Raw genomic sequence first — 20,029 nt, forward strand, 5'->3', positions numbered from 1 at the left:
CCTGCAGAACTGTAAGTTTGTGTTTGTACAAAGGGGCGGACACGAGGCACCACTACAGCGACCGTACGAGGGGCCGTTCAAGTTGATCAACAACAACGGGTCCACGTACGTTCTGGACATTGGTGGGCAAGAGGAGGTTTTCACGGTGGACCGACTCAAACCAGCCCATGTGGATTTGGCGCAGCTGGTCGAGGTTCAGGCACCGCGGCGCAGAGGCAGACCTCCCAAACAGAGACTGATCCAGACTGTGGACATCGGGGGGTGTATTGCCGGTTCTGGGGGGGCGGGGGGGGGTTATGTGGTGACCCACTTTCTGCGCAGGCGAACCGGCTCACAAATAGCCAGCATGTAGGGGAAGACTTTAGTAATGTATTTTCGATGTCATTTCCGCCCGGAGAGGGCGGGGCGCTAGGGATTAAATGCCAGCACCGCAAAGTTTGAATAAACTAGTCTTGAAACGACTTACCAACTACATGTCGTTATTTCAGCGATGTGTGTAGCACATCGCTACACTGCCTCTCTTGTCTGTTTTCTGTATCCCTCATTCCTCTGTCAATTCCATTGTCCTTTCCTGAAATGTAAAATGCCCTGTCTGTTGACCATCACTGCAAATCTCTCACTGTGCTGTTTCTAACTTCACATGTCAGCCCCTCCCCACTGGGTTGTTGTGATTTAACAGAGTAGTTTGTCCTTTGTTTAGGGCAGGTCATGCCTTACGAGCCTGATTGAATTCTTGAGGATGTAACAAAACACATCGATGAAGGTAGAGCAGTGGATCTAGTGTATATGGATTTCAGTAAGGCATTTGATAAAGTTCCTCCTCATGCAAGGCTGATTCAGAAAGTAAGGAGGCATTGTATCCAAAGTGACCTTGCTTTGTGGATCCAGAATTGGCTTGCTCACAGAAGGCAAAGTAGATGATTCATATTCTACATGGAGGACGGTGACCAGTGGTGTTCCACAGGGGACCCCTCCTCTTTATGACTTTTTTAAATGACCCAGATCAGGAAGTAGAAAGGTGGGTTAGTAAGTTTGCTGATGACACAAAAGTTGGGGATGTTGTGGATAGTCTGGCACAACATTGATAAGATGTAGAACTGCGGTGAGAAGTAGCAGGTGGTGTTCAACCCAGGTAAGTGTGAAGTAGTTCATTTTGGTAGGTTAAATTTGAAGACAGAATATAATATTGGTAAGACTTCTGGCATTGTGGAGGATCAGCGAGATCTTGGGGTCCGTGTCCATAGGCCACTCAAAGCTGCTGCCCACGTTGACAGTGTGGTTAAGAAGGCGTATGGTGTGTTGGTATTTATCAACCATGGGTTTGAGTTCAAGAGCCATGAGGTAATGTTACGGCTATATAAGACCTTAGTCAGACCCCACTTGGAGTACTGTGCTCAGTTCTGGTAACCTCACCACATGAAGGATGTGGATATTATAGAGAGAGTGCAGAGTAGATTTACAAGGATGTTGCCTGGATTGGAGAGTGTGATTTATGAGAATAGGTTGACTGAACTTGGCCTTTTCTCCTTGGAGCAACGGAGGATGAGAGGTGACCTGAAAGATGTGTATGATAATGAGAGGCAGTGATTGTGTGGATAACCATATAACCATATAACAATCACAGCACGGAAACAGGCCATCTTGGCCCTCCTAGTCCGTGCCGAACCCTTAATCTCACCTAGTCCCACTTACCCGCACTCAGCCCATAACCCTCCACTCCTTTCCTGTCCATATACCTATCCAATTTTACCTTAAATGACACAACTGAACTGGCCTCTACTACTTCTACAGGAAGCTCATTCCACACAGCTATCACTCTTTGAGTAAAGAAATACCCCCTCGTGTTTCCCTTAAACTTCTGCCCCCTAACTCTCAAATCATGTCCTCTAGTTTGAATCTCCCCTACTCTCAATGGAAACAGCCTGTTCACGTCAACTCTATCTATCCCTCTCAAAATTTTAAATACCTCAATCAAATCCCCCCTCAACCTTCTACGCTCCAATGAATAGAGACCTAACTTGTTCAACCTTTCTCTGTAACTTAATTGCTGAAACCCAGGTAACATCCTAGTAAATCGTCTCTGCACTCTCTCTAATTTATTGATATCTTTCCTATAATTCGGTGACCAGAACTGCACACAATATTCCAAATTTGGCCTTACCAATGCCTTGTACAACTTTAGCATTACATCCCAACTTCCGTACTCAATGCTTTGATTTATAAAGGCCAGCGTTCCAAAAGCCCTCTTCACCACCCTATCTACATGAGACTCCACTTTCAGGGAACTATGCACAGTTATTCCTAGATCTCTTTGTTCCTCTGCATTCCTCAATGCCCTACCATTTACTCTGTATGTTCTATTTGGATTATTCCTGCCAAAATGTAGAACCTCACACTTCTCAGCATTAAACTCCATCTGCCAACGTTCAGCCCATTCTTCTAACCGGCATAAATCTCCCTGCAAGCTTTGAAAATCCACCTCATTATCCACAACACCTCCTGCCTTAGTATCATATATAGTATCATAGTATCATATATCACTACCAGAGGCTTTTTCCCAGGGCTGAAATGGCTAACACAAGGGGGCATAGTTTTAAGGTGCTTGGAAGTAGGTACAAGGGGAAATGTCAGAGGTAGGTTTTCCACACAGTGAGTGGTGGGTGCGTGGAATGCACTGCTGGCGAAGATGGTAGAGGCAGATACAACAAGGTCTTTTAAGAGGCACATGGAGCTTAGAAAAATAGAGGGCTATGCGGTAGGAAAATACTAGCTAGTATCATGGTCGGCACAACATTGTGGGCTGAAGGGCCTGTAATGTGCTGTAGATTTCTATGTTTCTCCATTGGTACTCCCTGTCCACTGCTGGGACTCTCTATTTCTTCTATCTCTCCTCACTGGGAACAAACCTTATACCTTCAGGAAGTTCTGAGTTTGCATGAGTTGCTGCTTCTGTATCGGTTTCCTGTTGTTGTGTGCCGATGTGATCACCACACGGCCCCAGGGACAAGAGGAGAAAAATCCTGAGAGCCAGTGTACCACAGAAAAGTGTGGGAGGTAGCAGGGACAGGAGCAACATTGGAATGACTCTGCGGGTGCAGGAAGTGGTGTGTGGGCAAGTTGGGAGGGGGCCTTGAGGGGAGAGTGAGATTGGATACACCCAAGTTCTACAATATGTACCTAGCCCAGTGTAAATCCCAGTCATTTCCCAGTTTCTACAATGAGTACCACGCCCGGTATAAAAGGAGTCCTCTTATAGAAACATAGAAAAACTACAGCACAATGCAGGTCCTTCAGCCCACGGAATTGTGCTGAACATATCCATACCTTAGAAATTACTAGGCTTACCCATAGCCCTCTATTTTTCCAAGTTCCAAGTACCTACCCAAAAGTCTCTTAAAAGACCCTATTGTATCTGCCTCCACCACCATTGCTGGCAGCCCATTCCACGCACTCACCACTCTCTGCGTTTTTAAAAAAAAAAACAACTTGCCCCTGACATCTCCTCTGTACCTACTCCCCAGCACCTTAAACCTGTGTCCTCTGGTAACCATTTCAGCTCTGGGGAAAAGCCTCTGATTATCCACATAATCAATGCCTCTCATCATCTTGTACACCTCTATCAGGTCACCTCTCATCCTCCTTCGCTCCAAGGAGAAAAGGCCAAGTTCACTCAACCTGTTTTCATAAGGCATGCTCACCAATCCAGGCAACATCCTTGTAAATCTCCTCTACACCCTTTCTATGGCTTCCACATCCTTCCTGTAGTGAAACAGCCAGAACTGAGCACGGTACTCCAAGTGGGGTCCTATATAGCTGCAACATTATCACCACTCTCTGAGTAAAAAAACCTACCCCTGACATCTCCTCTGTACCTACTCCCCAGCACCTTAAACCTGTGTCCTCTTGTAACCATTTCAGCCCTGGGGAAAAAGCCTCTAACTATCCACACGATCAATGCCTCGCATCATCTCATACACCTCTATCAGGTCACCTCTCATCCTCCTTGCTTTAATTCGTTATGGATGGAGCTAAGAAACCGTAAGGGTAAAAAGATCCAGATGAGAGAATGCACAGACTCCCCCCCCCCCCCACCCCCCAAAAAAAACAGTAGCAAGGATTGTTCTACAGATTACAATCGGAGATAGAAAATGCATGCTAAAATGGCAGTGTTACAATAGTCATGGGAGATGACAATATGCAGGTTGATTGGGAAGATCAGATTGGTGCTGGATTCCATGAGGGGGAACTTTTAGAGTCCCTTTGAGATGGTTTTTTAGGGTACTCATGGTTGATGCCACTGGATCATGGATCAGCTATTCTGGAATGGGTGTTGTGCAATGAACTGGAGTTGATTAGAGAGTTTAAGTTAAAAGAACCCTTGGGGTAAGGGATTATAATATGATCAAATTCACCCTGAAATTTGAGAAGTTAGTCAGAAGTATCAGTATTACAGTGAAGTAAAGGGAATTACAGAGGCATGAGAGAGTTAGCCAGAACTGATTGGAGGGGAACACTGGTAGTGATGACGGCAGAGCAGCAATGGCTGGAATTTCTGGAAGCAATTGGGAAGGCACCGGATATATACATCCCAAAGAGGAAGAAGTATTCTAAAGGCAAGATGACATAACTGTGGCTAACAAGACAAGTCAAAGCCAACATAAAAGCCAAAGAGAGGGCATATAATAGTGTAAATTCAGTGGGAAGTTAGATGATTGGGAAACTTTTAAAAACCAACAGAAGGAACTTATAAAAAGAGTCATTAAGAAGGTAAAGATGGAATATGAAAGTAAGCCAACCATTAATTTTAAAGAGGATACCAAAAGTTTCTTGAGATACATAAAGTGTAAAAGAGAGACGAGAGTGGATATCAGACCACTGGAAAATGATGCTGGAGAGGTACTAATGGGGGAACAAGGAAATGATGGATGAACTGAATTAAGTATTTTGCATCAGTCTCCTCTGTGGAAGACACCAGCGGTATGGTGGAAGTTCCCTATGTTGGGGTCATGAATGTGTGAAGTTGCTAGAGAAAGGTCAGAAGGTGGATGAGGCACCTGGACCAGATGGTGTACACTCCAGAGTTCAGAAAGAGGTTGCTGGAGAGATTGTGCAGGCATTAGTAATGATTTTTTCAAGAATTTTTAGAATTGTTCTGGAAGACAGGAAAATTACAAACACAAAATACTGGAGGAACTCAGCAGGCCAGATAGCTGTGGAAAAGAGTACAGTAGAAATTTCGAGCACAGACCCTTCATCAGGACTGGTGAGAAAAAGGTTGAGAAGTCAGAGTAAGAATGTGGGGGGGAAGGGAAGGAAGAAATACAAGGTAGTTGATGATGGGTGAAACCAGGAGAGGGAGGGGGTGAAGTGGATTGGTGCAATAGATAAAGGGCTGGAGAAGGGGGTATCTGACAGGAGAGGACCGAAGGCCATGGGGCAAAGGGTAGGGGGAGGAGCACCAGAGGAGGTGAGAGGGGGAAATGGGAATAGGGAGTAGTGAAGGAGGTGAGGGGGCACGGCCAGAAGTTTGAGAAATCAATGTTCATGCTGTCAGGTTGGAGGCTACCCAGATGGAATACAAGATGTTTCTCCTCCAACCTGAGTGTGACCTCAGCGTGACAGTAGAGGAAGCCATGGGCTGATATGTCAGAATGGGAAGAGGAATAAAAATGGGTGGCCAATGGGAGAACCTGCTTTTTCTGGCAAATGGAGCATAGGTGCTTGGTGAAGTGGTCTCCCAATCTATGCCAGGTCTTGTCAATATACAGGAGGCCACACCAGGAGCACCAGATACAGTAGATAACTCCAACAGACTCAGGTGAAGTGTCGCCTCACTTGGAAGGTCTGTTTGTGGCCCTGAATGGTTGTGAGGGAGGAGGCATAGAGTGCTAGGGTATTTGCATCCTGGACGATTGTGTCCCAATCATTAACATCCCTGGATATTTGCATCCCACTATATGTACATATGCGTCTCGCTATAATAAACCCCATGTTATATATGCTAAGCCTCTTATCTCAGCTCAAAAAGCAACCGTCTAATCAATAAGGGTAATTGTAGGCAAATGAGGGTTGCCTCGTTTGCGACCGACCTACTTGTAAACAAATCCCCACATGTTTCCTATTACAATTTGGCTTTAAATTTAATTTTTTTCAGAAACTAAGCTATGTCACAGTTCTTGAAATCAAGCAAAGGTGGAAACATACTTGTTGATGACAGAAATTATGTCTATCACTATCATAAGAAAAATGCTGTAGGCACGAAAACTTACTGGAGATATGTGGTACGATTCTGCAAAGCAAGAGTTCATACTGAGAGTGATGTAATAACAAAATGAATTAATGAGCATAACCATGGTTCTTCTGCTGCTGCAATTAGAGTAAAAGAATCAATTTTAGAGTGGAAAGAAACTGCGATATCCTCAAGAACAAACAAGACATCTCATTGGAACAACTTTGTCAAAACATGATGAATTTTCAATGGCAGAAATGCCCTCTGTTTGGACTTATAAATTAAATTTTTTAATCAATAAAATGCATGCTACAATACCTTTAAAACTTTTTGATTTTAAAAATTACATGAATATGTAAAATTATCTTTTATGAAATATACATGTATTGGGACAGAAATGTCCAGGATGCAAAGAAAACGGACGCAAATGTCCAGGGTCGCCAATTACCAGGATGCAGTTGTCCTGTCACTGAGGTATAAGGGTAGGTGTAGCACTTGTTCCACTTCAGGCTTTCTTCCAGTGGCCACCCATTTTAGTTCCACTTCCCATTCCAACATGTCAGTTCTTTTCTGTCACGATGAGGCCGCAGTCAGGTTGGAGGAACAACACCTTGTGTTCTGTCTGGGTAGCCTCCAGCCCAGAACATCGGTTTCTCAAACTCCAAAAGAGCCCAACCCCCACCCCACACACTTCCCCATTCCCTTTTCCCCCTCTCACCTTATCTCCCTACCTACCCATCATCTCCCTCTGGTGCTCCTCCCCCTTTTCTTTCTTCCATGGCTTCTGTCTTCTCCTATCAGGTTTCCACTTCCCCAGCCCTGTACCTCTTATCAATCAACTTCCCAGCCCTTCAGTTCACCTCTCCCACCCCAACCCCTCAGTTTCACCTATCACCTTACATTTCTTCTTCCCCTCCTCCCACCTTCTAACTTTCTAACTCTTTTTTTTCTTGAGTCCTGATGAAGGGTCTCAGCCCAAAATGTCAACTGTACTCTTTTCCATAGATGCTGCCTGGCCTGCTGATTTCCTCCAGCATTTTGTGTGTGTTGCTTGGATTTCCAGCATCTGTGGATTTCCTCTTTTTGTGTTGGAAAATTTCAAATGTGACTCCACTCTTCAAGAAGGGAGAGATGCAGAAGAAAGGGAACTATAGGCCAGTTAGTCTGACCTCAGTAGTTGGGAAGATGTTGCAATCAATTAATAAGGATGAGATCTCAGGGTACTTGGAGGCACTTGATAAAGTAGGCTATAGACAGCATGGTTTCTTCAAGGGAAAATCTTGCCTGATGGATCTATTGGAATTCTTTGAAGAAATAACAAGCAGGATAGATAAGTTTGGATTTTCAGAAGGCCTTTGGCAAGGTATCACACTTGAGACTGTTTAACAAGCTCCGAGCCCATTGTATTACAGGAAAGATTCTAGCATGGATAAAGCAGTGACTGACTGGCAGGAGGCAAAGAGTGGGAATAAAGAGGGCCTTTTCAGGTTGGCTGCTGGTGGGAATGATTCTTTGTAAGTTATATGTCAATGATTTGGATGATGGAATTGCAGACAATAGGAAGACAGGTGGAGGGGCAGGTAGTTTTGGAGATGTAGAGAAGCTACAGAAGGACTTAGACAGATTAGGAGAATGAGCAAAGTGGCAGATGGAATACGGTGTCAGGAAATGTATAGTCATGCACTTTGGTAGAAGAAATGAGAGGATTTATTTCTGAATGGAGAGAAAATACAAAAAAAACAGGTGTTAAAGGGACTTGGGGAGTCCTTGTGCAGGATTCCCTGAAGGTTAATTTGCAGGTTCAGTCCATGGGGAAGAAAGCAAGTGCGATGTTAGCATTCATTTCAAGAGGACTAGAATATAAAAGTAAAGCACTGGTGAGGCCTCACGGAGTATTGTGAGCAACTTTGGGCCACTTACCTCAGAAAGGATGTGCTGAAACTGGAGAAGGTTCAAAGGAGGTTCACAAAAGTGATTCCAGGATTGAAAGACTTGTCATATGAAGAGCGTTTGTAGGCTCTGGGTCTGTATTCACTAGAATTCAGAAGAATGAGGGGTGATCTCATCGAAAACTGTCACATAGTGAAAGGCCTTGATAGAATGGATATGATGTTTTCTGTGATGGGAGACTCTAGGACAAAAGGACACGACCTCAGAATAAAACTTTTAAAACAGTTGAGGAATTGATTTAGCCAGAGAGTGGAATCTTTACCACAGGCACCTGTGGAGACCAAGTCTTTACGTATATTTAAGTCAGAAGTTGATAGATTTCTGATTGGACAGGGCATGAAGGGATACAGGGGGAGGCAGGGGATTGAGGCCAAGAGGAAAATTGTATCAGGCATTATGAAATGGCAGAGCAGATCAATAGGCCTAATGGCCTAATTCGGCTCCTATATCTTATGGCCTTATAAAAGCAATGATGTAATGCTGACAGTTTATAAGGCATTAGTTAGACTGTACATTGAGTATTGTAAGAAATTTGGGCCCCTTATCTAAGAAAGGATGTGCTGACACCAGAGAGAATGATTCTGCAAATGAAAGGCTTGATCATGTGAGGAGTGATTGATCGCTCTGGGCCTTTACTCACTGGAATTTAGAAGAATCAAGTCGTCAAGTTGCTTTTTTTGTCATTTCGGCCATAAACTGCCAGTACAGTACACAGTAAAAATGAAATAATGTTCCTCCAGGACCATGGTGCTACATGAAACAACACAAAACTACACTAGACTATGTGAGAAAACTCAAGGCTACACTAGACTACGTAAAACAACACAAAAACTACACTAGACTACAGACCTACACATGACTACATAAAGTGCACAAAACAGTGCAGGGCAGTACAATAATTAATTAATAAACAAGACAATAGGCACAGTAGAGGACAAATTTCAATATAATAAATGATGTAGATGTAGAATGAGAGGGATCTAATGGAAACTTGTCATATGTTGAAAGGCCCAGATAGAGTGGACGTAGATTGGTGGGGGATTCTAGGATAAGAGGGCACAGCCTCAGAATAGAGGGACGTAGATTTAGAATGGAGAAGAGAAGTTTGTTGAGCCAGAGGGTGAATCTGTGGAATTCATTGTCACACATGGCTGTGGAGGCCAAGTCACCGGATATATTTAAAACGGAGGTTGATAGGTTCTTGATTAATCAGGGTGTCAAAGGTTACAGGAAGAAGGCAGGAGAATGGGGTTGAGAGGGATAATAAATCAGCCATGAATGGAAATGTGGAGTCAAAAGGCCAAATGGCCTAATTCTGCTCCTGTGTCTTGTGGTCTGTGTGCATTGGGACTGGGTGGAGATGAGTGCAGTGAAGGGGGTAGGGTTTGCTGGGGACAGGATTGAGGGGAGAGAGAGGGTGGGTGTGTTTGCTGGAGAGGAAAGGCATGGAGAGGGAGGGGTGTGTTTGCCAGGGGGATTGAAATTGCTGACAGCAGTCCAAGCCCCGAGCTGCAGGGTGACTTCTGTCTGACTTCTGTCTGCTGCTGTGTTTCAGGGTGGGGGGGGGGGGCTGACCATTACTGGGGGTAACCACTCTGTGATGCTGTGTTGCAGGCTGGGAGCCAGTGGGGAGGTGAAAGTGACAGAGAGCCATGGGCCAGTGGGCAGCCTGCTTTGTCCAGACAGCGACCTGCGTGGCGACCCTGCTTACTGCCGCAGCCGGGGCCCAGGCACGAAAGCAGACGTCCGCCTTTGGTGGGAAGCCATTTGTGACTGTGTGGAACGCTCCGACCCATGACTGCGTCCGATATTCCATCTCCCTTGGCTTGGATGTCTTTGACGTCGTGTCCTCGCCCAATGAGGGCTTCTATGACCAGGAGCTTACCATCTTCTACAAGGAGCGCCTGGGCAGGTACCCCTACTTTGAGGGGCAGAGGCCAGTGAATGGGGGCGTGCCGCAGAATAGCAGCCTGCTACAGCATCTGCAGCAGGTCCGTGCCGACATCGACCGCTACATACGCTCCCACCACAGGGAAGGGCTGGCCGTGATTGACTGGGAGGAGTGGCGGCCACTCTGGATCCGCAACTGGAAGGGGAAGCAGATATACCGTAACAGATCACTGGCCCTCGTGTCCAAGAGCCACCCTCATTGGCCACAGGCAGACATCAGCCGCCAAGCGCAGTTTGAGTTTGAGCAGTCGGCGCGGAACTTCATGGTGAAGACGCTACAGGAGGGCCGCAACACACGGCCCCACAGCCTCTGGGGTTTCTATCTCTTCCCCGACTGCTACAACCACGACTACAAAACCAATGCAGCCAATTACACTGGCCGCTGCCCAGACGTTGAGATCTCTCGCAACGACCTGTTGGCGTGGTTATGGAGAAACAGCACCGCCATATACCCCTCCATCTACCTGGACTACAGCCTCCAGTCCTCAGCCAGTGCCATCAAGTTTGTCCGGTCCCGGGTCCGCGAGGCTTTGCGTGTCGCCCAGCTTCATAGCGCCAACTATTCACTGCCCGTCTTTGTGTACTCAAGGCCCACATATACCTACACAGTGCAGCTGTTGACCGAGGTGAGACCCTAGCACCCCTCCCTCTTGTCTCTCCCTCCCCCCCCCACCCACATCACTTATCCTTTCCACCCTTCTCCCCCCACCCCAGGATTTGCGTCATTCACCAACCCCCCCTCCACCCCCGCTCCAATAGATATGGGGTACAGAGGTCTGAGGATGTAATGCTAGTGCTTTTTAAGGCATTGGTCAGACCTCACTTGGAGAATTGTGACAGTTTGGAGCCACTTATCTAAGAAAAGATTTGCTGGCATTGGAGAGGGTCCAGGGAAGTTTCATGGCACTGATCCTGGGAATGAAAGGGTTAACGTATAGAACATTTGATGGCTCTGGGCCTGTACTCACTGAAGTTTAGAAGAATGGGGGAGGGTGTGCTCTTAGAATATTGGAAGTCCCAGATAGAGTAGATGTTTCCTATAGTGGAGTAGTCTAGGACCAGAGGGCACAGCCTCAGAATAGAGGAACCTCCATTTAGAACAGAAATGAGGAATTTCTTTAGCCAGAGAGTGTTGGTTCTTGGAATTCTTTGTCATGGATGACTGTAAAAGGCCAAGTCATTAAGGCAGAAGTTGGTAGGTTCTGATTCGTCAGGGCATCAAAGGTTATGGGGAGAAGGCAGGAAAAATGGGGTTGAGAGGGATAATAAATCAGCCATGATGGAATAGTGGAGCAGACCCGTTGGACCAAATGGCCTAATTCTGCTCTTAGCTTATGGTCTGGGTTTGCCTGTCTGCTTGTGTCCCTATCTCAGACATCCCACCTCTCCGGAAGTTCCGGAAGTCTGCTGCATATTGATAGCAGCTCCCTGACAAGTTATGTATAATATCCCGGAAATTGATTTTTTTTTGAGAGCGAGCGACATACAGATAGAGAGCCTGAGACATGGCAAGAGTGTTCCAAAAAAAGAATATATAAAACATACTTCACCCCAGACTACACTAAAGTGTACCCCTTCCTAATAGGGATCAAAAATAATGACAGTGTTGCTCACTGCACTGTTTGCAACAGTGACTTTTCTATTGCCCATGGTGGGTTAAAATGTAAAAGACATGTTGAGGTGAGTTTAACAGGTGTCATTCATTCATTCCTTAGCTAATGTTATTTAAACTAGCTGGCTGGCTGCTAAGGAGCTACTCTATTGCAGACATTCCACCTCTCCCAGGAGTCTTCCACAAATTGATGGTACTACCTCCCTGAAATAGGTTTTTGCAGGGTGGGATGTTTGCTATCTGTCCTGTCCCCACACCCGGAAGGCTGGTGTCTGTGAGGGTAGGGTGTATCCCAGGAGATGGGAGTGGGGGTTATTGCAGAGCTGGATGGGGTCGGGAGCTGAGAAGGGGAGCAGCTGGGGAGGTGAGGAAGGGGTTTTACTGATTCTCTGGGTTTGCTGTGGGCAGCGGGACCTGGTGACCACCATTGGGGAGACTGCGGCATTGGGGGCGGCAGGAATTATCTTCTGGGGCGACACCGACTACAGCAACAGTGCGGTAAGTGTCACAGCCGGGGGTGGGGGGAGTTCTTCCCCCTTTTCTAACCCCCATTCCTCTTTTTGGTTAGATTGTCAGAGGTTGGGTGGGGCTCATCAGTGTTCAGCTGGAGGTCAGATTATACATGTAGCAGCACTGGAGAGGCCCTTCGGCTCACATGTTAATCAAGCTGAAAATGCCTAACGACATTAATTCCTTCTGCCTGAACTTGGTCCAGATCCCTCATATTCTGCATATCCATCTGCCTATTGAAGAGTGTTTTGAATGCTCCTATTGACCTGTTTCTGCCATTACCCCAGGCAGCGTATTCCATATACACAACACTCTTGAGTCTTTTAAAGAAAAACCTTGCCCCTCACATCTCCTTTGAACTTGCCCCTTTTTTCCTTAATTACATGTCCTCTGGTATTAGACATTCCAACCCTGAGAAAAAAAATACTCCCTGTCCAATCTATCTATGCCTCTCAATCTTATAAACCTCTGTCAGATATCCCCTCAGCCTCTGGTGCTCCAAAGAAAACAACCCAAGTTTTTCTAACCTCTTGTGATAGCACATGCCCTGTAATCCATGCAGCATCCTGGCAAACCTTTTCTGCACCCTCTCCAAAGCCTCAACATCATTCTGAGCGACCAGAACCGTATGCAATACTCCAGATGCAACTAGAACTTTATAGAGTTACAACATAACTTTCAGACTTTTGAACTTAATTACTTACCATATTCTTTCTTTACCACCCTGTCAACCTGTGCAGCTGTTTGCAGGGAGCTGCAGACTAGAACTCTAAGACCCCTCTGTACATCAACACCGTTGAGGCTCCAGCTATTAACAGTGTACATCCTCTTTACATTCGACCTACCTAGGTGCAACATCTAGATGGGTTAAACTCCAATTGCCATTTTTCCACCCACGTGTGCAACTGATCTGTTTCCCACTGTATTCTTTACCAGTCTTCAACATTATCCACAACACCACTGATCTTTGTATCACCTGAAAGTTTACGAACCCAGCCGCTTACATTATAATCCAGCATGTATATCACAAACAGCAGAGCGGTGGTATGGGTTAGGGTTAGATGATATCTTGGGGGTTGAGGATTGTGTGGGTCAAAGGTCAGTCTGGGAGGTATCCCATCAGGCATAGAAGGCATGTTGGTTTGGATTGGAACAGGTTGAGGTTGGAGTGGGATTATGTCAGGGTCAGAGATCAGGTTGAGATTGAAATGGGTTGGAATTGGGCAGGGTCGGGGTCGGGGTGGGCCGGGGTGAGAATTGGGGGTCGGGGTGGGCCGGGGTGAGAATTGGAGTTGTGTGCTGATGATGCTATGGATGTGCACACAGGAACGCTGTCAGATGATGAAGAATTATGTGGAAGGAGTCTTTGGTCATTACCTCCTGAATGTCAGCACAGCGACTAAGTATTGTAGTCAGTACCTGTGTGCGGGCCACGGGAGATGTGTGCGACGGGACAGTGAGGCTAAGACCTACCTGCACCTCAACCCAGACAGTTTCCAGATCAAGAAGAGTCCTGATGAGAAGGCTAAGCTCCATGTTACTGGGGCCCTGACTTACAGCGACAAGCTGCGGCTTCAGGAAGACTTTGAATGCCACTGCTTCCGGGGCTGGTCCGGTCAGCGTTGTGGCACTGGACAGAGCACTGGGCCACGTATCCTGCCCTGCGCTCTCAGCCCTCTCTTCTCTCTGGTGCTTGCTCTGCTCCTGTGATGACAGTTTGCAGGGCACATCCGCCCCTCTCCTCTCCAGTTGCTGTTCCCTCTGAAGCCCCTCTGCAGGGACAGTGTTTAAACAGTATTTCACATCCAAAGATTTCTGTGAGTATCAGGTGCTGTGGTGGCCACAGTAACTGGTGGTTACTGGGAGATGGTGATGACTGTGGAATCACTGCTGCCCCTCGTTCCCCCACTGAAGGGGGTGTGACTTTGATCAGTGTTAATTACTTTACTGAAGCCAGGATCTTACTGCCAAGGACACAGACTCTGTGATGGGTTACCGTGTGCTGTAGGTGTTAATGACAGCCACGCTGATGAGGTCAACAGCTGCTGAAACACTCGGAATTGGTTTATTATTGTCACATGTATGTATATGTTACCATATACTACTTTGAGATTCATTTTCTTGCAGGCATTTACAAGGAAAAAAGAAATATAATATAATTTATGAAAAAGTATACACAAACAAAGGCTGAGAAACAATCAATGTGCAAAAGACAAACTGCAAATAAAAATCTGTAACTCTTGAGTATTAGAAGCAAGAGGACACTGAAGGAAAGAGCTGAAATCTATTTCTGTGAGTGTGGAGTCGGAGATATGAGTGTTGGACACCAGAATGCTGCCTAGATTAGAGAGCATGGGCTACAGTGAGAGGTTGGACAAACTTGGGTTGTTTTCTCTGGAGCGGCTGAGGGGAGACCTGATAGAGGTTTATAAGATTATCGGAGGTATATATACAGTAAATAGAATTTTTCTGTCTGGATAAAAATGTCAAATACTAGAAGGCTTAGGTTTAAGATGAAAGGGATTCCCCCCCCCCCTCACAGAGTGGTGGGTGTCTGGAATGTGCTGCCATGGTGATGGTGGAGATGTATGTGACACAGACAGGCAGGGAATGGAGGGATATGAGGCAGGTGGGATTGGGTTAAATTGGCATCTTGGCACAGATGTGCTAGGCTGAATGGCCTGTTTCTGTGCTGTTGGCTAAGAGTCTGTATCAGGAAGGAAAAGGTTTGAGTCATTGGAGCAGATTATCTTATTTAGAGATACAGTGTGGAATGGGCCTCCCAGCAATCCACCTATTTAACCCTAGCCTAATCAGTCAACTTTAAAATGACCAATTAACCCCCTAACACAAGGAAATCTGCAGATGCTGGAAATTCAAGCAACACACAACACACAACCCCCTAACTGTGTCTGGACTGTGGGAGGAAACCAGAGAACCTGAATGGCAGATAAATCTCCAGGGCAGGATGGGATCTATCCTGTTAGGTGAAGCAACAGTGCAGGTTGCTGAAGCACTGATGGAGATTTTTGTATCTTCATTGGCTGTGGGAGAGACCGAGGACAGCTGGTGTTGTCTCCTTGTCCAGAGCTAAACTGTGATCCTACCTTTAGCAGTAGGGAAGTTGGTGAAGGAGATTAAGGTACTGGATTTTTTTCCACGTAGAAAGGTAGGGACTGATTAACGTCCCTGTTATCTTTCTGTGGAAGGAGTTAACATCCCTGTTAGCTTCCTGTGGAAGGGGTTAACATCCCTGCAAACTGACCTTCAACATGAGACTGAGTCTGGTGTTACAATATACAAATTATTTTGCACTGTTGTGACTTTAAAAATAAACTTGCAGGCTTCCTTCAAATTCCAGCTTCCAACAGAGCTTAAGAAACAGGAACTGATATCATTGTTAAACATTTCCTGGTGAGTTTCCTCTGGGTGCTCCAGTTTCCTCTCACATCCCAACCACGTGGTCAGTAGCTTAACTGGCTGTTATCTCCTCTGTAGCATGTGTGTGAGTGGGTGTGTGTACTAATGAAGACCATTTATCAATTGATCTTATTAATGAAGATAACTTTACAATTGCTTCCACTGTCTTCCAAGTGATTTCCCAAATTGCCAGTTTAGATTACTTACCAGTTGCTTTTAAGAAGGTCAAGTCACTGGAAGAACTAAGTGGACTGAGGTGCATTGGCAGAGGGAAAAAGTATCAGTCATGACTGCAAGCACAAATTTCCATGATATAGCAAGGATGGGTAGGATGGGGGGAGGAAGGTGCTAAGTGCAAGCACCATGGACAGTCCCAAGCCTAGCTGTGAAAGGAGGGGGTTTGGGCATGGGGCTAACAATTCCATCCCGTAAAACCCAGAGCTACAGAAACTCCAAGGACCTCATCCCTGAGAGAGGAAAGCAGATGGATACACCCTGGGGATAACTTGAAAGACTGGCCCAGGATATAGAACTCTGGCACATTGCTGTTGGCAGCCTATGCCCCAGGAGAGGTGATTAGCTTAAGAAGGTGGGCAGAGGGAACTGGGGTGGGATGGAGGCTGAACCCTGGGAAGCAATGGTCTACAGAGTGATCTTGAGTGAAAATCTCAAAGTTAGGGTTGTAGGCAAAGAAGATGACATGCTTGCCTTTATTCCCAAGGGGAAGTGTAAGAGTCAGCACACCATGCTGCAGCTGTATAAAACTTTTCGAGGGCCACATTTGGAGAATTGTGTGTAGTTCTGGTCTCCTTGTTACAGGAAGGAGGTGGAGAGGGTTCAGAAGAAGTTCACTAGGATGCTGCCTGGATTTGAGGGCATAAGCCATAAGGTGAGGTTCGACAGACTGTTTTCTCTGAAGCGCTGGAGGCAGAAGGGAAACCTAATAAAGATTTATAAGATTCTGAGTAAAACCTGATGTAGGATCTCAACCTGAAACATCCATTTCTGATACTTGCTACACTATCCTCTCAATAATCTGTTGCTGTTCCAGATACCCATGTCTGTGGTCCCTTTTGTTTTCATCACCATTGGTTCTAGTATGTGGGAATTTCACAAGAGCAGTGTAAAATTCAGATCTTTAGTCAGTCCAATATTAATCAACAGTTATTAGCAAGTAAACATTCAGAAGAGGACAAAACATCAGTTTACAATGTACAAGTTGCTTTTCTTTATTCAGGAACACTCTGGTTTCTTCCCATATCACAAAAATAAATAAAATTCCAAAGAAATGAACAAAACCTTCACATTCCTGAAGAACAAAGGTAACGTGTGCAATTTCCGAGTCTAAGGGGATAGCAACCTCATTCGTCAATCCTCAAATCATGATGGAAATGTTCACCTGGTAGGTTGGGAAGGGACTGGATCTTGTGGCTGATTGTCTCAGCAGGTTTCAGCCTCCATTCTTAACAGAACCTCTATGGATGTGTCAATCTGAGAAACGGCACCAATTAAATTGGCCTTAAAACACTGAGTTCATAATAAACAAAATGACTGAATGTCAATAAGCAGTCCCTGAACTGCAGCAGAGGAAATAGAACAGTACAACCCAGGAACACAGTTTGGCCCACAAAGTTGTGTCAATTCAATTAGTAAACAAATGGATAACTAAACTTCTCTCTATTTTCCTCACATTCACATGCCCATCTAAACGCCTTTTAAAAGTCCAAATAGACAATAGGTGCAGAAGTAGACCATTCGGCCCTTTGAGCCTGCACTGCCATTTTGAGATCATGGCTGATCAATTACCATCAATACCCTGTTCCTGCCTTGTCCCCATATCCCTTGATTTCCCCTATCCATAAGATACCTATCTAGCTCCTTCTTGAAAGCATCCAGAGAATTGGCCTCCACTACCTTCCGAAGCAGTGCATTCCACACCCCCACAACTCTCTGGGAGAAGAAGTTTTTCCTTAACTCTGTCCTAAATGACCTACCCCTTATTCTCAAACCATGCCCTCTGGTACTAGACTCTCCCAGCATCTGGAACATATTTCCTGCCTCTATCTTGTCCAATCCCTTAATAATCTTATATGTTTCAATCAGATCCCCTCTCAATCTCCTTAATTCCAGTGTGTACAAGCCTAGTCTCTCTAACCTTTCTGCGTAAGACAGTCCAGACATCCCAGGAATTAACCTGGTGAATCTACGCTGCACTTCCTCTACAGCCAGGATGTCCTTCCTTAACCCTGGAGACCAAAATTGTACACAATACTCCAGGTGTGGTCTCACCAAGGCTCTGTACAAATGCAAGAGGATTTCCTTGCTCTTGTACTCAATCCCCTTTGTAATAAAGGCCAACATTCCATTAGCCTTCTTCACTGCCTGCTGCACCTGCTCATTCACCTTCAGTGACTGATGAACAAGGACTCTGAGATCTCTTTGTATTTCTCCCTTACCCAACTGTACACCGTTCAGATAATCTGCTTTCCTGTTCTTACTCCCAAAGTGGATAATCTCGCACTTATTCACATTATACGCCATCTGCCAAGTATCTGCCCACTCACCCAGCCTATCCAAGTCACCCTGAATTCTCCTAACATCCTCATCACATGTCAAAATGTACCTGTTGCTACCACCACCCCATGCAGCTCGTTCCAGGCAGTGTTGTGAAACCTCCAGGGACCCAAAATGACACAATCACTAGGCTCCAATGTCAAGGCCAAAGCTGATCTCTTACTCCCCCACTACTGCTTAAAAGAACTTGCCGAATCTGTAGTGAAAACTTAAATCTTTAGTCTTTGTTCCAAAGTTTGTTTGCTGGGCTTGGTGTGCAAGCTTAAAAAATAAAGGGAAATTACAACTCTCCATCAGAACATCGAAACACTGATCCATCCAGATCAACATGTTGGTCAGCATGGATGAGTCAGACCAAAGGGCCTGTTTCTGGTGAAGGGTCAGGCACTTTAAGGAATGATGGAAGCCAGGAACTAGAAAACGTTCAAAATACCCACCACCAAGTTTATAAAATAAAATTGGAAGGAAACCATATCAAGTAATTCAAATTAAATGATAATATTTGGCAAGAGAGCCCCATCTTCTCTCAAAGTTGAATCGGGGATCAAAAGTTCTACTAATTTTTTCCAAACTGAGACATAACATTACTTGAGAAAACCATTCAATCAATGTAGGGACAGAAATATCTTTCCATTTTAATAAAATAGCCCTTCTTGCCAATAATGTAACAAGTGCAATTACATGATGATCCGAAGATGAAATACTCTGAATATGATGTGAAACTATTCCAAATAGAACAGTCAATCTGTTAGGTTGTAAATTAATTTTCAGAGCTTTAGAAATTGTAGAAAATAAAGATTTCCAAAATGGTTTTAATAAAAAACATGACCAGAAACTAAGTGACAAAGTAGCTACTTCAGTTTTACATCTATCACAGTGGTTATCTACACTAGGGAATATTTCAGATAGTCTCTCCTTTGTTAAATAATAACAGTGAACAATTTTAAACTGAATTAAACAGTGATTGGCACATATAGAGGAAGAAATTAGGTTTTTCAAAACTCACAACCAATTTTATTAACAAAGGTCATATTAAGTTCTCCCAATCTTGTTTAATCTTTAGTGAGAGGTCCTCTTTTTGAAACAAAAGTAACTTATAAATTCTGCTAACAGAACCTCTCACTAAAGGATTCAACTTCAAAGTGGTATCCAACAAATCAGATTCTTGCAAATATGGAAACTTAGATAAATATTGTTGGAGAAATAATGGGATCTGTTCTTTTAGAGATTTATTTTGTGATGGTCGATTGATGACTTTTGAAGAGTTAATAAATATTCTCTCGCTCATACACATTTTCTGCAGTATTTTCAGGTTAGACATTTTTTACAGAGGATAAATTATAGTCCCAGATAAATCCTCATCCTACCCACATTCTACAGTACGTACATGGTCCAGAGTACAAATCCCATCTTCCTCCCACAGTCTACAATATGCACCTTGTCCAGTGTATAAATCCAAGTCCCTTTCACGGTCTACAATATGTACAAGCCCTCCACACTATCCAAAACACCCCAACCCTTGTCATCAGCAAATTTACTAACCTATTCCTCCACTTCTTCATCCAGATCATTTACAAAAACCACGAAGAGCAGATTCCCAGAACAGATTCCTGAGGCACACCACTGGTGACTGACCTCCATGCAGAATATGAACCAACTACAACCACTCTTTGCCTTCTGTGGGCGTTCTGGATTCACAAAGCAATGTCCTCTTGGATCCCATGCCTCCTTACTTTCTCAATAAGCCTTGCATGTGGTACCTTAACAAATGCCTTGCTGAAATC

General features: G+C 44.9%; 1 protein-coding gene across 3 annotated transcripts in view; it reads left to right on the forward strand.

Annotated features, from left to right (window-relative positions):
• Window positions 1-19,534, forward strand: part of LOC132377648 (hyaluronidase-2-like) — a 32,572-nt gene extending 13,038 nt beyond the window's left edge. For 2 of the 3 annotated variants that reach the window (XM_059943839.1, XM_059943840.1), the window contains exons 2-4: window positions 9,794-10,755; window positions 12,150-12,239; window positions 13,578-19,532. In XM_059943839.1, the coding sequence (XP_059799822.1) occupies window positions 9,832-10,755; window positions 12,150-12,239; window positions 13,578-13,961 (1,398 nt within the window). In that variant the 5' untranslated portion in view covers window positions 9,794-9,831 and the 3' untranslated portion in view covers window positions 13,962-19,532. Of the gene's footprint in view, window positions 1-9,793; window positions 10,756-12,149; window positions 12,240-13,577 lie in introns of all 3 variants that reach the window. The other variant, XM_059943841.1, reaches the window with a different exon arrangement.
• The last annotated feature ends 495 nt before the right edge of the window (window positions 19,535-20,029 follow it).

This window comes from Hypanus sabinus, chromosome 19 (genome assembly GCF_030144855.1).
Source record: "Hypanus sabinus isolate sHypSab1 chromosome 19, sHypSab1.hap1, whole genome shotgun sequence".
NCBI lineage: Eukaryota > Metazoa > Chordata > Chondrichthyes > Myliobatiformes > Dasyatidae > Hypanus > Hypanus sabinus.